The following is a 22,979-nucleotide window of genomic DNA, read 5'->3' on the forward strand; positions in this document are numbered from 1 at the left end:
GAGATTTATTCATAAATGAATATTTATTTTTTAAATAATAATCATTTAGGAATTTATTCACATTATTTTTTCGTGATTGTTTACATTAATTTCGTCAATGTTTCGTTCCGTTATTGTCAATTTTTTTGTATTAGTAACAATCAAGGATAATTTTGAAGTCCGAATCCAGCCGAAGTCATGTTTTATTTCGTGAACGTTGCGAGCACGTGGTCATTCGTAGTTGCGGCTTGATTGTGGTTGGGTCTTCCAGTTTCCTCACAGCAAGTGGCATCAGTTTTCGTGTTTGTGATTCGAGAATCGTGAAAAAAACACCCAATTTCAACTCTGTGATATCTTAACACCCTTTTATAGCATTTTCGATGATTAAGTTTTAACTTTGTTGGTTTAATGTGTTTAATTGCCAATAACTGGGTAATGGAGAGCTGGATGCAGGATGTGGTATGTTGGAGCATTGATTTTTCTCTGGTTTTTCACTAAAAAAATTCCTTTGAAGTTCATATCACCTTCGGTGTTTATCTTTTAGACAGATGTTGCTTTCAAACACTTCTTGTTACCACGAGTGTCTTTATTTCTAGATTATATTGATAACTTCGAAATTGAATAACCACGTAATTGTGTAATTTAATGAAGTTACGCAATCGGGAATGATCACTTTACTGGGCGTAGATTATACACATTGTTACATTAATTTGAGTGGAAATTAATTTACATAATTACAGATCGGGTCAAATTATCCTCGATCACCTAGTATTTATCACAACCGTAAAATATTGAATGCCATCTTAGATTGTTTTGTTGATTTTATAATGTGATTCAGAGTTGTCGATAAAAGTGAAATTATAGGATTTTTCGAAAAAGTTGCTGTCATTTCCTGCGAAATTACCAGTGACGAAGTAAATGCGATAATTTGTTTCTATTATTGTCTTGGCTGATTGTTAGTAAATAACGAATTGCTTCGGAAAATGTATAAAATTGCCTAAAATGTTTTTTTTTTAATTTTTGAACCTCTGATACAAACAACTAAATTACTGTAAAATACTGTAGTTAAAGTTGTACCACCAAAATTTTTTAACTTCATTGTCTCAAATACATCTAAAATTTATGTTTGTTGAATTGTTTTAATTTGGAAGATTTGATTGACATATTTTTATTTTTTTTTTAATTCTCAATAAAAATATTATTTTTGTAAATTTTGTTCTGGAAATAGTCTGCAAAATACCCCTCGTGCATGCCAAATTAATTCTAATTTTGTCTCGTGTACTCGACAAAATTATCACCAATTTGGCTTGCACTATCGCTATTGATAATACGAGTAATTATACATTCAAAAAAATGTAATTGAAAAAAAAAATATTATTTTAAAAATTCATGATTTTTTTATAGTTATTTATTCGACGTGTTTGAGTGTAAATCGGACTCTTTCTTTATTTGACCGAGTGGATTTTTACCATCCACGAGGTGGAATAAAGCGTCCGATTTACACTCAAACGAGTGGAATACAACATTTTATTCTTCGAATTAGAGTCAACAAGGCTTAAACTTGCTTTAAATCTGTTAAAAATAATTTGACGTTTTGTATTGAGAAATGCCAAACAGTTGTTAAAACTTCCTTACACGGGAGAAAAACCGTAAATTTTGACAGTGTCGAAGAATAAAAATATTTATTTTTGTATAATACTTGAAAATGTTTAAAAAAATATACAGGGTGAAATTTATGTGACTGCAGATATTTAAACGTACAGTGCCGTACATTGAATTTTGTCCGCCCAATTTCTCTGACATCTTAAAAGTGTAAATTAGCCTTTAGGTTTTTCTAACCTTGTTTCAGAATTTTGATTAACGTTTGTCATGTTGACAGAATGCTCGATGCTCCTTGCTACTTTTTACCTTTGCTTTGTCTTACCTTGCTTGAGGTTTAGTACCAATTCAATAATTTTTATTTTATTAAACTTACTTACGGCTGGCATGTTCGATTTTGATTAAATTTGACAATACATATTTGAATGTCAATTATCATGACAATAAAGCACAGACTACAGTGAATGTTTGTGAATTTACGGAAAAATGGTGGACGAAATTCACTGTCCGACACTGTACGCACAGTGATTTCGTGTGTGTCTTGATTATTCGCTTTTTAATCGGCTGTAAGAATGGGGCAAAACCCCAGTTGCGACGCCTAACTCACGTATGAATATTAGCGCTCGTATGAGCTAAAAAAATATATACCGGGTTTCCCAGGCAGGCTTGGATATAGGAGATTAACGTGGGAAATTAGTTTTTATTTTTTTCCGGCTGCAGGGGTAACAAAAATTAAAATCTGATTAATGGAGCTTGTAGTGCTCGAAAAGGACAGTCTTATCGACATTTTTGTCGATTCTCCAATTAACTCCATTTCGGCGAAAACGGCTCTTGAAAAATTGAAATTTGAATTTGCCGGGTTAGCGTTACTAAGAAACGAACTATCAAGTAAAAATTGTGTCAAATTCTCCTTTGGCAACAATGACTTGATAGTTCGTTTCTTAGCAACGCTAACCCGGCAAATTCAAATTTCGATTTTTAGACGGTCGTTTTCGCCTATATGAAGTTAATTGGAGAATCGACAAAAATATCGATAAGATAACCCTCTTCAAGCACTACAAACTCCATCAGTCAGATTTTGATTTCTGTTACTCCTACAGCCTGAAAAAATAAAAACTAATTTTCCATGTTAATTTTCTATATCCAAGCCGGCCTGGGACACTCGGTATATACAGTATGTCCCCGGATTAGGTTTACAAGAGGAAAAAAAAATATCTTTAATTTTACGCCAAAACTGCAAAAGAAAAACATTTTTCGCTTCACCTGAAACAAACAAATCTTTACTTTAAACTTCATTATTCTGATTCAGTGTAAAGTTAATTTTTCTTTGGTTTTTAAGTACTACCACATTGGCGGTTTTATTTATTTGACAACTATACATTGTAATTTAATTTTTTTGTTATTTTGACAATTAATTTATTAATTAAATAATGATAATTCTTGTTAAAAATGACTTTGTTTCTTATTCTAAAGATATTTCTTTGAGTTGCATTTATTAAAATTATGTTTTTCACAAATATTTTTGTATTTAACTTGCGTAAACTCATTTGTCAAAGTGACATCATTGTCAAAATAATAAAACCGCCAATGTGATAAGACTTAAAAAGCAGAGAAAAATTATTCTAAAATCAAGAGAAAAATGAACTTTTCTTTCTACTGATTTAGAATAATGAAGTTTTTATTACAGATTTGCTGGTTTCAAGGAAAGCAAAAACTTTTTTTCCTTTGCAGTTTTGGGGTAAAATCAAAGAAAAAAGTTTTTCCTCTTGTAAAGTCAATCTGGGGACACACTGTATATATACATAATTTATTCTATATTAAAATTAATAAAAAATTATCATAGCTATAAAAATTGTTTATGTAGTTTTTTTCTAAGATAGTTTGCAGTCCGTAAAAGTATTTTATCACATTAGTAGTGTTAAATTATACATTTTTTTATACTTACTATTACTAAAATGACAACATCTGTTTATGTACCGGGTGACTATTAATGTTTATGAGAAAAAAAACCTATTGCCAACACTGAATTATTGATAATTCTCATAATTTATTACAAGAATGTTTTAAGTGACGGCTAAATCAGCAGGCGCCTGTCGCAAATAAATGACAATTGCCTACAAAAGTTTGACGTTTGAATTTGAAAATCAACGTTGCCAAACTAAAATTTTAAATTTGACATCAACTTACGGTAAAAAATCACAATCATTTACAGTCATCCGGTATTTTGAGTTCCTAGCAACTAAATAAAGAAAGTAAAAATAATTTAAATGGGAATGGTGTTGTAAAAAAAGCGAGTTATAGTGTTATGTCTTCTTGAATAGTAAGTAACTTGTAACCTGCCATTTGTCTGTTTATTGTACAAATTTATAAAAACATGACCTGTGTTAATTGACAACATTCATGAGAGCATTATTACATTGTTTAAGATACCAATTTCAACATTATATTTAGTTGCTTTTGTCATCATTTCAATAATATGAAAATAAAGTTTAACAATAATTATCTTTTTAAACAAAATTTCATATACCTAATATTAATTCAAAGTAATAGATATTAATAACTGTGTACAATATAATAATCATAATAATAATAATGATGTTTTCGTTTCAAATACCTGAGTGTTTTTTAGTTTCTAGATTTAATATTTTTAGGATTGTTACAATGTTTTATACAATGTTGTTAAAAGTAAGGGAAAAGACTTAATTTTTGTCGAACTGTTTAAACTTAATTTATTGAAAGATTATTTCCCCTTCGCAACAGATGCAATTCCGGTTCTCCCGATCCAAGCTCGCAGTCAAAACCTATTATAAGCCAAACCTATTAAAAAAAATACCAGACTGCCGTTCAAACCGTTGATGTTGTCGACAGCCACAACAAATTACACGTGAGTCAACCTTGGAATTATTTATGTTGATTCGTCCCTGAGTTATTTCCAAAATTTCAGTGCCCCAAAAAACCTTGCGTGGCTTTGGGGCAACTCATTTGACTTCAATTAGCGACAAGATAATTTAAAAAAAAGATATTTCGAGTGGTATTCCATAGATAAAATTAGGTTACTTATTAACCTAGGTTAGGTTTTGTTTCGAGCATGTGATGCATTCTGTCTAATAATAGTCTAGAATTCTGTAACGGTTCCGGTGATTTTTGCAAGGTCGCCCAATTTGTGCATTTGTTCGTCAAAAGTCCTCGTATACAGGGTGTTTGAGGATTGCGAGCAAATATTTTAACCACTAATAGGACTCGTCAAAAGAAACAACTTTCGTTATTCCAACTTTTGTCGAAAGCACGTCATTTCTGAGTTAAAATTAAAAATAAATTGAGGCTGAAAACCCGTCACCGCCTATGTCTTAATACGATGTTTACAATCATTCATAAGAAACAACTTTGGAAAGTAAACAGCGTAAAGACAAAAAAATTATCGCTACATTAGGGTAGATCACTGTCAATGTTAGTGGGTCAATACTTGCTATTATAAAAAATTGTTCGAAATGTGGTCATTCGTTGGCAATGCACACTTCTTGTACTCTTCGGGCTAGGGAAGCTTGCGTTCGCACACACAGCCCTTCGAAGGTATAAATTTGAGCTGCGTACACTAATTCACTCATTGTTTCATGTGAACCCCCAAAAAACACACGTATTTAGATCTGGTGACCGAGGTGGTCATTGGCGACCAAACCATCTCTAGGGAAAATTATTGTTCAATCTATTGGTGACGACTTGTTCCACTTGTAAATACCGCATGTGTCGCCAAGGGCACGTCCTCCACCAGATCGGACAACACATTTTCCTAAAAATCTAGATAAACGGCACTAGTTAAAAGTTGAGGTAATATGTGGGGTCCAATTTGGTGATCTTCAATGATCGCTGCCCAAACATTTAGTGAAAATCGGTCTTGGAAGTGCGATGTCCGTACACTAGTTAATTTGGTGTTTGAGTAGTTGGCCATAATGACTTGATTCACAATTTGATTTCAAATCGATGTGCACAATTCATCCGAAAGCGCATTAACGACTACCTAAACTGACACGTGTAAACAAGTGATAATTTTTTTGGACAAAAAGTTTCTTTTTTTCTGTATAAAAACTTTCACGGTCAACATTCAATGCAATTTATTTTCATTGAAATTTTTACTTCTAACTAACAAGGACAGACACACTGAACGACTCGTGAAAATCATAGGGGGGAAATTGCAAAAATAAAGTTTGGATACGGAATTTCTTTGGACACTTCAATTCGACTTTTCATAATAAATTCTCTTAGTGGTTAAAATATTTGCTCGCAATCCACAAACACCCTGTATTATGGATGTCTTGAAAAATTAGTTTATGGTGGCATCCGGTGGCGGTTATATTTCACACGGCCTATTTATTTATAGTCCCTAAAATGATATTAACGATGTCGTGAATGGCCCACGGATTATAGCAGCGAGACTAATTAGGCGTTCTATGAATTTTGCTCCAACTCCAATATTGCCAACGTGTAAATCACAAATATCCGTTTTTAACAAAAACCAATTAATTTACCATGATTCCCATCAATTGAGGCTTCTCTCTATTCATTAGAGATAAACGTAGAAAAAAAGAAACTATGAAATTCCAAGGTTATTCAAATGAATCTTTTTAATCGAGTCATGGATTATTTTATTTTCGGCTCGACGAGAACACGACGGACGTTAAAATGCACGGTTTGTTTATTAGCACCGTGATGTAGGCGTGATGAATACCAGCTTCATTGTCAAGGCCATCGCCGAGGACCCAGAGGTCCAAGTGCGCCAGGATTTTCTACCGTCACGTAGGTAGAGTCACGCACGACGAAACGTGAACACAAAACGAAAAGGGAAGAAAAATTGAATTAAAGTGGAGATAGACAGCGACAAAACTTCCAGAAAGTGAATTATTTCATGCGATTAAAAGAGCAAGGATGTTGTACATATCCAATCAGAAATAAATTTGTGTAACAATGCTTCATGAATGAGGTTGTGTAAGTTTCAATAAACGATCTGCTGAAAATCCTAAGATTCTGATATTAATGATAGGAGTAATAAGCAGAATTAAATATTCTTTTCCTTTTAGTAAAGAAAAAATTGGGAGTTTTATTTAAAAAAATTAGGTAAATTTTGGGTATTTGAATTTCCCCAAACGTAACATTAAATTTTGGAGGTTTGTTGATAATTTTTTCAAATACATATTATGAATCCACCAAAAGAAAGATCAAACTTTTTTCGTTTAAATACTCAAATACTATTTTATAATAGTTAAAAATAACAAAGTTATCATTTTTTTAATTTAAGGTTCAAATACAAAAATTTTCAAAACTTTCATAGAATAAAGTCGGGGAATCCAAAAACGCAATAAAAAATATAGTTTTTTATTTAAAGAATTAAAAATAAAAAAAATAGTGTTACTTATACAAACAAGATGTCCCAGGGAGTTAAAAAAAGTCCATTAGTGACCTTTAAATGGTAAAATTTTAAAAAATGTATCGGAGATTGATAGGTACTAATCTAGTGCATGACCTAAATATATGAAAAAAATTAAAATTATTGAAACACCGTATGTTTGTTTGCATTTTTGGATGTAGCCTTTAAAACGATGTTTTTAGTTTTAGAAATAAGACTTTTTTTTACGTAAACATGCACTTTTAAAAAATTTATTACACAAAAACTAAGACAGCTAGAACAAATTTTTTCTTACTTCTGCAAATAAGAAAGTACAGAATTTAAAGCTGTAGTAATTTTTTTGTATTTGAAAGATTTATAAATTAAGAAGTTTGTGAAAAGTTAAATAACTTAAAAAAATTAAATGAATTGAAACTAAAACTAAGCAAAGTCGACCAATAAAAGTTTAGCTTAAAAACATTGTCATAAAAATCCACACCCAAAAACGCTAAAAAACATGGTGTTTCATTTAAAAAAACACAAGTTTGTATTGTAACTTATTTTTGAGACACGCTGTATAGTTGAAAATAATTTTAGGCGATGTCCTATATAGTTTTTTTTTCAATTTTACCATTTAAAGGTCACTAATGGACTTTATGTTTCTTAGCGTTTTTGAATGTAGATTTTTATGACAATGTTTTTAAGCCGAACTTTTATTGGTCGATTTTGCTTAGTTTTAAAAATAAGCCGGTTTTGTGACGAAAACATACACTTTTTAAAAATTTATTACACAAAAAGTAAGACATCTAGAATTTTTTTTACTACCGCAAAGGAGATGGTACAAGCTATAAAGTTGTAACATTTTTTTGTGTGTTGCATATGTAAAAATAAAAAAAATGAAGGCGTTTGTTAAAAGTTCAATACAAACAAAAAATTTAAGTGGAACACTCTATTTATTGTTTTTGCATTTAAAACTATTTACTTTTAGGTGTTTATAATCAATAACTAAAAATATATTTAACGTTAAACATTAAAAAAAAATCATTACTATTGTTTCAGTATCCAAAAAGTGCACAGTTGCACAAGAGATGAAAAAAGTATCACTTAATAATCACATTTGTGTTAAACTGAATCCATATTCTTTATTTTTACAGTAAAATAATTCAAATTTCAGTGTTTATGTCAATTTTTACAATCTTTGGATAAATCAACGGATAAGTGATCTATGGTTGACATAGTATCAACAATGCTCAGATATTGATAGACATTGTTGCTAAAATTAATATTGAATGTTAAATATCTTTTCATTTATCAATTCGAGACATTAAAAGTTTATTTTTTTAGATAGACAATTTATCAATCTATTAGATGCAAAAATAAAAAATACGGTGTTCCATTTATTTTTTTTAAGTTATTTAAGTTTTAACAAACTTCTTAATGTATTAATCTTTACAAATGCAAAACACTAAAAAATTGTTACAGCTTTAAATTCTGCACTTTCTTTTTTGCAGAAGTAAGAAAAAATTTGTTCTAGCTGTCTTAGTTTCTGTGTAATAAATTTTTAAAAGTGTGTTTTCGTCAAAAAAACGTCTTATTTCTAAAACTAAGCAAAATCGACTAATAAACGTTTAGCGTAAAAACATTATTTCAAAAGGCTACATTCAAAAATGCCAAAAACATACGGTGTTTTATTTAAAAAAAACACAAGTTTGTATCGTAACTTATTTTTGGGACATGCTGTATGGTTGAAAATAATTTTAGGCGATGGACTAGATTAGTAAGGCTGTATGTAGATAATAATAATGTACAAAAAAAGAAAAATAGTGTTAAGCAAAAAATACCTAAAACTCGTACACTACTACTGTATCCAACTGTGGGTAAGTAAAGCCATAGCAACCAGCTTTTTAAAGTTTGTTTCAATTGTGTATAAATTTCAAGGCTGTTCGATACCTATTTAGCAGGAACTATGAGCTTCTTTTAGATCAAATTGACTTTGTGTTAAAATTAATTTTAATTTATTCTATTGTACCACCGGACACGCGAAAAGTTACTTTGAAATTAAACATTTCAACTTATCACGTTCATGTAAATTCTAGTAACGATTATATTTAACCTCAACTCATTTCATGTTGGTATAGTCCACTTGTAATTCATGTAATTACACTTCGTACTTTAATTTTTTAATCAACGTCACACATACGCAAATTGATTTTTTTCACCAAAAGACAACAATTTGCTTTAGTACCGGTTACAACATGTCTCTCTTGAATGCAAATTAGGTTCAACGCGTGTTCTGACTGAAATATGATCAATGACAAGCTCCATCTGCACATGACGTGTGTTATATACTGTTTGTAAATTTCATCAAGTACCAAAATCCTGAATCCATTTATGTATGAATATACAACACCAGATGTGTTTTTTTTTAGATCCTAGATACGAAATTTATTATTGTGGTAGGTCAGATGACATCACTGCGCATTAACGAAATTAGAGCCGATTTTATTTTTAGTGGGGCCGAATTGTCTTCGATAAAGACCGAGTAATGGTCATGGTTAACTTGATTAATCCTTCAAGGACACAACGGAAAACCACCCAAACTAAAAATACAAAAGTTTACGTTACAAAGTCCGGCCAAATGCATTTTTTGATCGCAATTTGTTTACTTTGCGCGATTTTGACTGATTGCAAGTAGATGAAAGTCGAGCTTTATTGCAATGTTAATGAGTGCAGACTTGTTTGTTTTTTCATTGCTAGAAATGGGGAGTCATAACTTTGAGAAAAAATGCAAAGTGAAATTACAAGGATTACGTCTTCCGTGGTGCATTTACCACGGCCTTGATCTTGACGTTCCGGTTGCCATGGCACACCAGTCTTTGTGGTCGTGGGTGCACATTCTTTATAAATAAATCAACAAAATGTGAAATTTCTTTCAAATTTCGGTCTGGTATGTGAAATGTAAAATGTGGATGCATTCTGGCATTGATATTTCTACGACTGGCTTTGAAATGTATGCAAATTACGTCAGTTGCATAAATTGTACTTGTAATGTGTGAACGTTTATGTAATAGCGAAATGATTTATGAAAATAAATACATACGTAGAAACGTGTGCTAAAGATAAATCGGAATTTGGGATGCTGAGATATTCTAAGAATGGATATTTATTTACAACAAAAATTTTGATCACTCAAGAAAAAATTAAAACTGTATGGGAGAACAGCTTTTTTATGCAAATTTGTGAACCAAAGTTATGAGGTGTTTTGACACATTTTTTCATCCAACGAAATGGATTGCGAATATGTATTAGTAATCAACATATCAAAAATATGTTTTTTTTATTATTATCTACAAATTGTTCTACATGTTTATCTCGTTTTTATTTTTAATTAATTAATTATGAGTTACCGATTATAATTACTTTAAATAAACAACGGACAAATATTTATAAAAATTGAACAAAAATAAGTTGAAATGATTATGGTATTGCCTATTACTTACTACGAAGTGTGTCTGTTAGCAACAGAATTAAAAGGATTTTTCTTTTCAGCAGTTTGCAACACTGCATACTGCTACCGGGTATGGTGTCAGTGACAGATATTTAACGTGAAAAATTGTAAGTTTTGTCGTAATGTGTGTAATTCCAGTATTCGCATCAAAAATCGCTGTTCTAAAGTATGCCCTCCCAATGAATTATAATATCATATTGTACAGCTTAAACTCCATTTTAAAAAACTGATTTGAAACCTCCAAATTTGAAACTACTGTAGCGAAGAAAAAAATTCGGGATTTAAATCCAGATTTTTTTATCTTTTACAAGAGTTTTTTCACTGTAAAAAATTAATATACAGGGTGCGCCAGAACTCGCGCCCCAGAGAAAATTTTCAAGTAAGGTAAGATACCAGGAACATGAAAAAAATGTTTAAAAAATTCTATCTTTCAAAAAATTTTGACATATATTTTTTGACATTTGACATTTTTTTATATCTATTTAATGATACTGATGATCTTGTATGTTTTTTTACAATTATTTAGTAAAGGGACAAAAATTTTGCCAATAAAAGCCACAAATAACATTGAACAGAGTTACAATTTAGGATACAGCTTTCTTGTTTCCTCTTTTAATAGCCTATAGCAAAAAAAACTTGGAAAATTATTTTTCCATGTTCCTGGTTTCTTACCTTATATGGCATTTTTCTCTGGGACGCGAGTTCTGGCGCACCCTGTATAGGTAACAACATTTAAACTTTGTTTTTTTTATATTATTTACAATTGTGTTTTATTTTATATTAATTTTAATAAAATATGATGAAATTTTGAGATATGAAGGTTAACCAATCGTAGGTTTAATTTATATTCCAGCATAATAATAATTAATAATTATAGCAATTATTATTTATTTTGACGTTTCCTATTTTTTAATCGTACAGAGTTTTCAACTGAAAATCCTATAAGGTGTTATTCCGTTTTTTCTTGTTACATTTTATTACATAACAATCGACTATACCTATTGATTTTTTTAACTTTTTTAATACTATTGAGTATATTTTTCGATTACCACAATACCCTGCAATTTTGTTTTGTGTTTTATGTTTATTAAATTTTTTGATTTAAATTCGCATATTATTCTTTAATAAAAGTGATATGACTAAAATTTTGCAACATAATTTATTGTGTTTTCAATTAGTCTGGGATTCTGAAAATTATCTATTTGGCACCATTGAATAATATAGAAACAGAAGGTGTTGGCAACTCAATTTCAAAATCACAAGTTTTTATTCAAAGCATTCTTGTTCTGTACAAAAATAAATGAATTTGAAACAAGAAAATTATGAAAAAAACATTTATCTTTTAAAAGTCAGCTTCTGACTTACCATTTTATAGATGAAAACAGAACTTTTTTTAAGTTCCATTTTTTCACAAAAAAACTAATGAAACTATTAATTAAAAAAATTAAAAAAATATCCGCAAACGTCAGAAATATTATTTTTTTGTGATGTGGGGTAAAAACACTGTTTTTTCGCCTAAGCGTTTTTCACTTTTACCTGGCATTTACTATGACATTTACGAATTTGTCTCTTTCTTGTCCCTTTCGCTTTTTCAGCATTTTCTGGAGAGGTACAAGGTAGATTATCAGCATTCGACATTTTACACTATAAACTACATTAGTTATTCAGTAGTTAAATCAATTAACACTTTCGAGAATCTTATAAGGGATTCCGAAACTGACGCGTGACGTTTGTTATGATTTTATTGCAAAGCGTTCTGATTATTTTGTTCATTTACTTGATAATTATTGAGTTGCTCTTTTCTCTATTTGAATCCTTTGCAGATAAAATACTATATGTTATCTGGAATAAAAGTAAGCTTATGTGCTTCATCTGAATCATTTGCCTCACTTCGTTCGCCTAAATAAACGTTCACATAAACTATTACTTTTACTCTTAATATCATAATATACTATTAGTAAAGTTTGATTCTGTAATATTATCAAGAGTACATTTAACAGACTTTTTTATTCTTCCATGCGTTTAATTAAATTTCTAATCAAAGTGGCCTGTGACTTTGAAATTATCTTAAATAATTGTAACTTTTGTCTTCGAATAGACTCCAAATCTGAAATCTTAATTTAGCAATAATGACTATCAAAAAAAAACCTCACCATTTTGTAGTCAATTTTTATTCATTTCTGAAGAGCGACCACTAGCACAGCCATCACTTGAAACAACATATCACCAATAAGTCAGTGTTACTAATAAATTTTATGTCTGATTTATCACTTTAGTAATATGCCGATTATTAACCTATTAGAGATCGAGAATTCCATCATCATTAATAGTACAGGGTGCTGCATTTTGGATGTCTGAATAGGGAATCTCCGAAACTAAGAGGTTTAGCTAAAAACGAGTAATACATTCTGGGGCTAATTTTTTGAGAAAATAATATTGGTTAAAACCGCATCTCGCTATCGTCTTTTATTTTCGACTTACAGACAAAAGTTGACATTTTGGCGAAATCTAGAAAAATTTATATCTTCGTTATTATAGAAGATACGGATTTGAAATAAAGACATTATGCAGGCACTCTTTTACAAGGAATTTAATAATGTAGTTAACATTTTTTTCACTTATTAGTTTAGGCGTAATAAGATAAATTTGTATTTTTTTAAATGGAAATCATAGGCGGCTATGGCAATTTCGAAAAGCTTAATTTTTTTCTGATTTAAAAAAATTATATTTGTAACAAATTATTATAATACATTTTTAGCAAAAAATTATCTTTGATTTTTGTTCGCAGTTGGCGATGAAAAAATGTTGCATCTTCAACTAAAAGAATTTAAACTATATTATATTCAACCAGTGTCACTAATGAAAGAGTTTTCTAAGTACTAAGTGATGAAAAAGATGCAAAATAAATTGTAAATCAACTTATTGGCGACTATTACCATTTCTTTGTTTTTAAACAAGCTAACATTACCATTGCAACTTCTAGTGATATATAGAGTGTTGTAAAAAAAGCTGCTTTAATTCTTCAATAAAATATATTTTATATGACACAAAAATGACGATATGGCTATTCAAATACCCAAATTCCGTCTATGTGAAACGTTATCCTACCTCTATTAGATCATCAAAAAAATGTTTTTTCTAATTGTGTTGACTGTTGACACATTTGTGTTTCCTATTTTTGGATTTTTTAAAAATATGTAATAATTTTGTTCTGAAGCGCTCGCATATTTGTTCAATGCTTCTACCGTATCGTATTTTTTAAAGTTTTATAAGAAGCATTTTGTCGCACGCACGGGTTTAGGACACGACAAGCGCAGCGAGTGCGACAAAATGCCTTATAAACGAGATGTCATACAGTATTTTTTCTACTTTGCACTTTTTTAAACAAAAAAAAAATAAAATTTCGGAATGTGGGGAATTTTGCGGCAATTGATAACATTGCGCGGTGTCATTATTTTATTCGTAAAAATGAATTTCGAAGGTGTCGAAGACGTTTTGCAATGTACACGCCTCTAAAAATACGGACTTTGGCGGCAAATACAATAAACAATTTACTCCCTATGAGATCACCCCAATATTGTTTAGTAAGTTGACGGCAAAACCTACCTAATCACAAAAGTCTCAAAAATAACAGTAAGTACCTTTTATTTTACTTTGTCCTATGACCTAAAGATATGCATAAGCACCACGATTCATAATGTTCTTTCTGAATTTTTTTGCTATGATTAATTCAACCAAACACACCAAACACTGAGCGTTCGATAGCAAAACGGTTAGGTCGCCAACATTATAAGACTAAATTTCCCTTTTTTTAGTATAATTTTTATAGCACTGTTTTTATTCAGTACGAAACTGTTTTGGGTTAGTAGGAACGCAAAGTAGAAAAATGTATCTTTTGGTTGTAAAATGATTTATATATGATTACCAGCGTTTCGAGCTATTCAAATGTAAAAATGGCTCTTTGTTTGCATAGCAACTACGTCAAGACATCAACTTGTTAGAAAAACAGATATTTATTTTATTATTTAAACTAAATGTGATTGTGAATAAAATAACATACAAACCTTGGGCTCTATCAAGACGCTTCTTGATCAGATAACCTGAGCCCTTTTTTAGTATCTCCTTACTTAGTTATAATGTACTATTTGCTAGGTTTTTTAGTGAGTTTTTTTATTTTTTGTTTCTATTATGATTCAGCATTTTATCGGAAAAAATAGGATAAGCAGATTGTTGATAAACCTATTTTTTATATCAATATTTTTATCACACTGTAGATACATCTCGTAAATAGAATTTTTTGACGTAAATAGAATTTTTTGAATGAATATTTGGATTTAGTTTCAGTCGTAACGACTAATTTTGATTTTGTCAATGTTTGTAAATAGCACTTTTATCTCTTGTTGCTTTATAAATACAATTTCCTTGACCTAGAAATTTATCATCGTATGTAGTAGTTTTTTTCTATACATTTAAGAGCACAATCATTTCTGCTGATTCTTTAATAAGGAGCAGATGTATCCATGTATCTTTCCACACACATTACACACGCTCATTTGTGGCTTTTACGGCATTGACCTTTAAAAATCACGTTCCAAAATTTAATCACAATTTCACCGAATGGAATTATTCTTATCTGGAGCAGTCTTTAAATAAACGAAATAGTATATTATAATACTAGTTTATAAGCAAGCCTTTAAAACACTCACAACGGGTTTAAGAGCGAAGTGCTTTTAACGTCGTAAGTGTTTGAAAGGCGCTTATAAACGAGTGTTATAAGCTATTTTTTATTAAACCTGCCCATTTACGATCTTTTATGAGCATTGAAAAAATGTGAATTTACACAATAAAATTATCAAAGGTTGTTTGTTTTCGTAGAGACGGTTACTAGTTTACGTTGTTAAGCACATTTTTTCACGTTGTAATTGGTCCATACATTTCACTATTTCTTGTTACCTAGACAACTTTAAAATTCAGCGTGCTATAAAGGCCAAATTACGCACGCTGCAGCGTATATGATGCAGGTACAGGCTGTATTATGAAAAATGGCCCAAGCCATAGCTCCGTTATTTTTAAAGTTATGACAATACTTCTTAGAATAAAGCTGAACATTTTTTGTCATCTATCGTTTAGGATAGATGCTAAATTAATGCTGTTTTCCGTTTCACCGGAAATGACATCAACTTTATTTTTTTTAATGGAACACCCTGCATATTTTACCACTTTTGGATCCTTTGTTTAATTGTCTTTTAACAAGTTTTAGTACCATGTGCCTAAAACCAACCGTTCGTGAGATATGAGTCAATTAAAAATGTACTAAACTAGGCAGTGGAAAACAATAATATTAAGTAATGTTGACAAATATTATTACTTTGCATTTTCTCTTATTATTTTTATACTTTTTGGTGTTCTGGTGATAATGTGTTAACAGACATGATTCAAGAATATTTTGAAAGCAATAGAAATAGTTGGAGACCACAACGCCTTTACACTGGGCGGTTTCCAATAAGAGAAGTTCCAATTCGTCGACCTGAAGAAAATTTGAGCATGTTTGGGGTTTTTAGAAAACCCAAATTAGAACAGTTGCGTGCAATAAGCCAACGTTACTTGCAATTTCTTAAATTCATGTTCTTGAATTTTCTTCAATACCTATCTAATTCTGTATCTCTTTGAAATTGGAGATGTTTTAATTTGGGTTTTCTAAAAGCCTAAAACATCCTCAAATTTTCTTTAAGTCGCTTAAATTTTCGACGATTTGGAACGTCTCTCATCAAAAATCACCCAGTGTAAAAGCGTAGTGCTCTCCCACAATTTTTATTATATTCAAAATATGTCTGTTACATATTATCATCCATGATTAACATTAAAAAGTATATAAACAGTAAGAGAAAATGCAAAGGAATAATATTTGTCAACATTACTTGATATTATTGTTTTCCACTGCCTACTTTAATAAATACATTATTTGGTGAATATCTCACGAACGGTTAGTTTTAGGCACTAAACCTTGTTAAAAGACAATTAAACAAAGAATCCAAAAGTGGTAAAATATACAGGGTGTTCCATTTAAAAAAATAAAGTTGATGTGATTTCCGGTGAAACAGAAAACAGCATTAATTTAGCATCTATCCCAAACGATAGATGACAAAAAATGTTCAACTTTGTTCTAAGAAGTATTGTCATAACTTTAAAAATAATGGAGTTATGGCTTGGGGCGTTTTTCATAATACAAGCCTGTATAATAAAAATTAAATTACAAAATTAAATACTTCGCAACAATCCAAGACACAACAGTTTACTCTTGAAATTTCATTCCGATGCAAAACAAACATTCGGTAGCGCATCGTCCAGACAGACATTTCGGCAATGTGCAAATTAAACAAGTCCCAGACTAATATCATTAAAAAACGCCGAATAACAGTTTTATTAGTGTAAAAAAATGCACACAACTCCATGTGCATCTTTGCCTTGCGACTGGTCAAGGAGTGGAACAAGTCAGCCTTGACTGAACCACTAAAGTTTTTTTTTTACATACAAGTCCGCCGGTTCAAGTGCAAGGCCACAACTACTTGCACCTTGCTCCTAAATGCACCATCTGTCTTTTCGACTAGAATTATTAATTTTTTTCCTAACACGTAAAAAAGCAAATTATGGTGTAATAACCGGAGATTTTTTGGCTTGGTTTGTCAAACGGCCTTGAATTTCGTCTAGACAGCGTGGCCATAAAGAGGTGACCACAGTATTTTGATTTGATTGATTGCCCCACCTGAGCCTTTTTCAATCACAGGGATAAAGCGGTGTCGGATTTGGCGAATCGAATCAAGTTTTTTCGCTCGACATTATAATTTAGATCTAAATCAAACAAATTTCAAAATGAATAAAAAATGAGACGGCTACCAACTACTCTAATAAAATTTCTTCAACTGTAGAATCAAATCTTTTAATAAAGTATATTGCAGTAAACATAGTTGCTATTTTTAGTTTTTTGATTAATTTATACATTGTTCATTTTAATAAAACTGGTTATGGTTTTATCTAGCTGGTAACAAAAATTAATTCTTAATTTGGCAAAACTGACTATAAGTTGGCAATATTGATTAATGTAAAGACTAAATGATGTGATCATTGTTATACAGTCAAGTTATCAGAATTCTAAAATCTTAATTTGGTAACATTGTCTATTGAAACGTTACAATTTTATAGTCAATTGTCATGCATTTCTGAGGGGTGGCTGCTGGCATAGCCGTCACCTGAAAGAAAACCTAATATCTAAATTATTTAGTCATGCTTTTGCGGTGTATCCTATCTATTCTCTGAGTTTTCATTGTTCAATGTTGCCAACTTAATTTCATAATACCAAGTCCCAAGTTTGATGAATTGATTAAAAAAAATTTGCTAATGCAAACGATAGAGGATTATATAGACTCCGATTTAGTACTCGTACTTTGATATTTTTTAAAATTTTTAGCACATGTCTGTGAGACTAAAAACAAAAACCAAAGGAAAAAAATTAATTAATTGGAATCTTTTCTACATGATAAGAATCCCATGCCTGATTTTTTCTAATAGTAACTGTGAAAATTGAATAATGTAAAAGTTGATAGATTTTGAGTAATTAATATTTTAAAAATTGCGAATTCTGGTAATTTATGGCCATGTTTGGGATGATTCCCCCATAAATTATTCAAGTTTCAGATTTTCAGTACTAAAATGTTAATCATTCAAAATCTATCATTATTCTATTTTCACAAATACCACAGAAAATAATCAAAGAATTTTTATTATGTAGAAAATATTCCAGTTAATTGATTTTTGTTTTCTCTAAATTTAATTTTTAAGGTCTCACTGCCATAGGTACGCTAATAGTATGTATACAGTATGTCCCCGGATTGAGTTTACAAGAGGAAAAAAAATCTTTGATTTTACGCCAAAACTCCAAAGGAAAAACATTTTTTGCTTCACCTAAAACAAGCAAATCTGTACTTAAATAGTATATTACATAACGAGCACGGAAAGTGTTAAATAACGCACAATCGGGAAAGTTGCGCACGAGGCGTTAGCCGAGTGCAGGCAATCCCGCGAGTGCGAGTTAGACACTTTCCTGCAAGTTTTGTACACTATTTTTCCTACGACCACAAATAATTTTTTTCTTACGAACATATTTTTTTTCATAACGATTTATTTTTTATAGTGGATACAAAAATACATTGAATAACGATTTATTTCTTATAATGGATACAAATACGTTAAATGAAAAAATACAAAACATTCGAGTGTGAATTGTGCGTTAGATTTCTAACACACTGTGCGAAAACAAATCGCACAGGTTTTCGACCTCGTACTATATTGCCAATTTTTGCGCATATGTAATTGTGCGTTATGATCTAGTTTCGTATATGCTCGTAGAAAAACTTTATTATTCTGATTCAGAGAAAAGAAAAGTTACTTTTTCTCTTGATTTTCGACTTAGAATAATTTTTCTCTGCTTTTTAAGTCCTATCATATTGGCGGATTTATTTATTTGACAATTAATTTATTAATTGAATAATGATGGTTTTTGTTAAAAAATGTTTCTTATCCTAAAGCTGTTTCTTTGAGTTCCCATTTATTAAAATTATGTCTTTCACAAATATTTTTGTTATTTAACTTTCGTAAACTCATTTGTCAAAGTAACATCATTGTGAAAATAATAAAACCGCCAATGTGATAGAACTTAAAAAGCAGAGAAAAAAGTCCAAAATCAAGAGAAAAATGAAGTTTTCTTTCTATTGAGTTAGAATAATGATGTTTTAATTACAGATTTGCTGCTTTCAGATAAATCAAAAAATGTTTTTCCTTTCCAGCTTTGGTGTGAAATCAAAGATAAAAAATTTTTTCCTCTTGTAAACCCAATCCGGGGACATTCAATTTGATGCTTTAATATGGTTCAAAATTTTTAGGGTATATCAATGAGTCTAAAAACGAAAACCAAATTTGGAAAAAAGTTAATTCATTGGAATTTTTTCTACATTATAAAATTCCCTGATTTTTTCTAATAGTAACTGTGAAAATTGATATTGTAAAAGTTGATAGGTTTTGAGTAATTAACATTTTAATATTGAAAATTGGGAATTCTGGTAATTTATGGCCAAGTTTAGGACGGCGTGCTGCTAATACATTTTTACAATATCAAAAGATCAAATTAAAGTGTATTTAAACCTTTATCGTTTATGCTATCAAAATTCTTTTTTAATCAATTAGAAATATTTATTTTTGCACTGGCCCTAAAACTTGGGACACCCTGTACAAAAGTTAACAAGTCTTCAAAGTCGATCAGAAATTTTCTTAGAGAGTAGATCATTGTGAGAAAAAAAAATTCTATTTGCAACACTGAATTTCTTTTTTTCTATACCTAGAATGATTTATTAAGAGACCTCTTTACCAGGGGCCACGGTTGGAAATAAATGACAATTATCTATAGAATGGTGACATTTAAGTTTGAAAGTCAAGTTGCCAAATTAAGATTTCATATTTGTTGCCAACCTAAAAAAATCTTAATCTATGGTCTCCCAGTATACAGGTGCGCCAGAACTCGCGCCCCAGAGAAAAAATGTCATGTAAGGTACGATACCAGGAACGAGGAAAAAATGTAAAAAAAATTCTATCTATATAAATTTTGAAGTTGTTGAAGTTTTGCATTATTTTTGTTGAAAAAATATTATTATTTTTATTAGCAAAATTTATATATCTTTACTAAATAATTATAAAAAACATATACAAAACCATCAGTATCATTAAATAAACATAAAAAAATATCAAATGTCAATAAATTAATGTTAAAATTTTTTGACATTTTTTTTTAACATTTTTTCCATGTTCCTGGTATCTTATCTTAAAGAGTTCTGACACACCCTGTATGTATTTGACCAAAATTTAAATACTGAAAACGGGCAATTTGTAAAATCTGGTAAATTCAATTAATTTCTGCTACCTAAAATTGAGTTGGTTTTTCATTTTGCAATTTGGTTGTTTCAGGTGTCTATGATGACAGATCCGGGAGTCGGGAGCGATGTCTCGTCGGGGGTGCCACAGATAAAAAAGGAGTTGGATGGTTTTCAAGATTGTTCACCATCCAACAGTGATATGTACTCCCCGACAACCACTGTTATGCATGATACAGGAGTAGGTTTTGCTCACCGAAATTTCGAAAAATTTCTCAGCTGAGATTTTCACCTTGCAGATCGACTTTCAAGAAGCAAATCATTACGACAGTAGTATACGATCTCCGGGAAGTCCAGAACGACAGTATTGCTCGTCAACGACACAACCTCACACTGACTCAGGGATGGGACACATGGAGGTAAGAAAAAATTCGACGAAAATCGAATTTTTCCACTATGACTAACACGTTTGATGTAATTTACAAAACACCTGAATGTTTATTAATGCAAATACGAGTGTAAACAATCCGCACTGAAGGGAAATCGAGTATAAACAAGTTTTGGAAATTTATGACTAAATTCGTATAATTAAATTATTTGTAACCACCGAGAGTGATTTGCAATCGTTCAACAAATTTAATAAAATTCCAACACGAAATCTTGACGTTTGGAAATTCAGATTTTGGTTTGTTTCCAGTTTAAACTGCGTAACTGATGGTTCGGGTTTTCTTAACTATTCATCATGTATACCAAACAAGTTTATTGTACTGCCACGTAAACAAAACATCTGCATTAACGAAAAATAAATTCTTGTATGTTAAATAGTGTTTTTTTTAGAAATGGAAGATTTTTTTATTATTACCAAAATTCTATGTTTATTTAAGATTGCATTTGAAATGATAAAACTATGACCTTATGCACTTAAAGCTACTAATTAACTTATTAATCTTTATATGTTACAAGATGTTGCACTGATTGGGCAAATTGTTAGGATACGAATTTAAAAAAAACAATTTTTATCATAATATTGTTTCTCTTCAACGTCAGCTTTGTCTTTTTCAAATTTCAAGTAAGATAAGATACCAGGAACATGAAAAAAATGTTTAAAAAATTCTATCTGTAAACATTTTGACATTTTTTTATGTCTATTTAATGATACTGATGATCTTGTATATGTTTTTTTTACAATTATTTAATAAAGGTACAAAAATGTTGCCATTAAAAGCCACAAATGAGTTACAATTTAGGATACAGCTTACTTGTTTCCTCTTTTAATAGCCTATTGCAAAAAAAACTTGGAAAATTTTTTTTTCAACAGAAATAAAGAGTCAAAGTGCAAAATTTAAACTCTCATAACATTAATATTTTTATAGATAGAATTTTTTAAACATTTTTCCATGTTCCTGGTATCTTACCTTATATGGCATTTTTCTCGCGAGTTCTGGCGCACCTGTATAATGTCTGCTTGCATTGTTGAATAAATAAACCAATAATAATCGTAATGACGGTAATCAATAACTTATACAAAATTGTATTTTTATCAAAAACATGAATAAAAAGAATACAGGAGAACTCGCGCCCCAGAGAAAAAAAAAACAAGTAAGATAAGATACCAGGAACATGGTAAAAATGTTTACAAAATTCTATTTGGCAAAAATTTTTCAGATTTATTTTTTGAAATTTGACATTTTCTATGTCTATTTAATAATACCAATGATCTTGTATATGTTTTTTTTTTAATAATTTAGTAAAAATACAAAAATTTTGTCAATAAAATTCACAAATAACATTAAACAGAAATATAATTTAGGATACAGCTTTTTTGTTTCCTCTTCTAATAGCCTGTAGCAAAAATAATTGAATAATTATTTTTCCAACCGAAATAAATAGAGTCAAAGTGTAAAATTTAAACTCTCATAACTTAGAAATTTTTATAGATAAATTTTTTTTAGCATTTCTGTCTTGTGTCTGCTGGTATCTTACCTTTTCTCTGGGGCGCGAGTTCTGGTACACCCTGTATTTTCATATAAGCATTCTACTAAGAGAATGTCAATTCTTCAGTAATGAATTGTGTGAAAATAAAAATTAATACATATTTATCGCAACCGTTTTCTGTAAAAAGTGTATACATACAGGGTGTCCCAGAGCTCCGTATTTCTTTTATTACTCTCACAATAACGAAGATAACGAAATGCGGTTTCTTCTGAACGATAGACATTCATTTTTTCTATGGTCCAAAATATTTTCGTCATTATAGGTAATTTCTGTATAGGGTGGCGCAACAAAGTTATATTTTTTCTTACGGAACATCCGGTACATTATGCGCTTAATTGAAAGAGTTTTTAATTATAAGAATATCCATATTAAGTTTTATGGTTTATCGAACGTTTATTATTTATGGGCAATTTTATGAAAAAAAAGTACCATTTTTGAAAAATCGCAGCGGCTTTGCTAGAAAGAAAAAGTGAATAAAAACAATTGCAACCATTTTTACTGAGTCTGGTCCTAAATTATTATGGTTAAAATTCGATCAATCTTTTGTAACTACTACAGAGTGTTGACATTTGCAAAATATCAAGTAACTTGATTTTTTCAAATG

The 22,979-nt window shown here is 30.2% G+C and overlaps 1 protein-coding gene across 3 annotated transcripts in view; it reads left to right on the plus strand.

Moving 5' to 3' along the window:
* Window positions 1–22,979, plus strand: part of LOC123012141 (steroid hormone receptor ERR2) — a 33,050-nt gene that overhangs the window by 2,233 nt on the left and 7,838 nt on the right. For 2 of the 3 annotated variants that reach the window (XM_044409959.1, XM_044409958.1), the window contains 2 exons: window positions 20,475–20,621; window positions 20,680–20,799. In XM_044409959.1, coding sequence (XP_044265894.1) covers window positions 20,481–20,621; window positions 20,680–20,799 — 261 coding nt within the window. In that variant the 5' untranslated portion in view covers window positions 20,475–20,480. Of the gene's footprint in view, window positions 1–220; window positions 439–20,474; window positions 20,622–20,679; window positions 20,800–22,979 lie in introns of those variants that run through there. The other variant, XM_044409957.1, reaches the window with a different exon arrangement.

This window comes from Tribolium madens, unplaced genomic scaffold, assembly GCF_015345945.1.
Source record: "Tribolium madens isolate multiple individuals breed KSU strain unplaced genomic scaffold, Tmad_KSU_1.1 Scaffold_91;HRSCAF=231;Tcas5.2_LG7, whole genome shotgun sequence".
In the NCBI taxonomy this organism is placed as follows: domain Eukaryota; kingdom Metazoa; phylum Arthropoda; class Insecta; order Coleoptera; family Tenebrionidae; genus Tribolium; species Tribolium madens.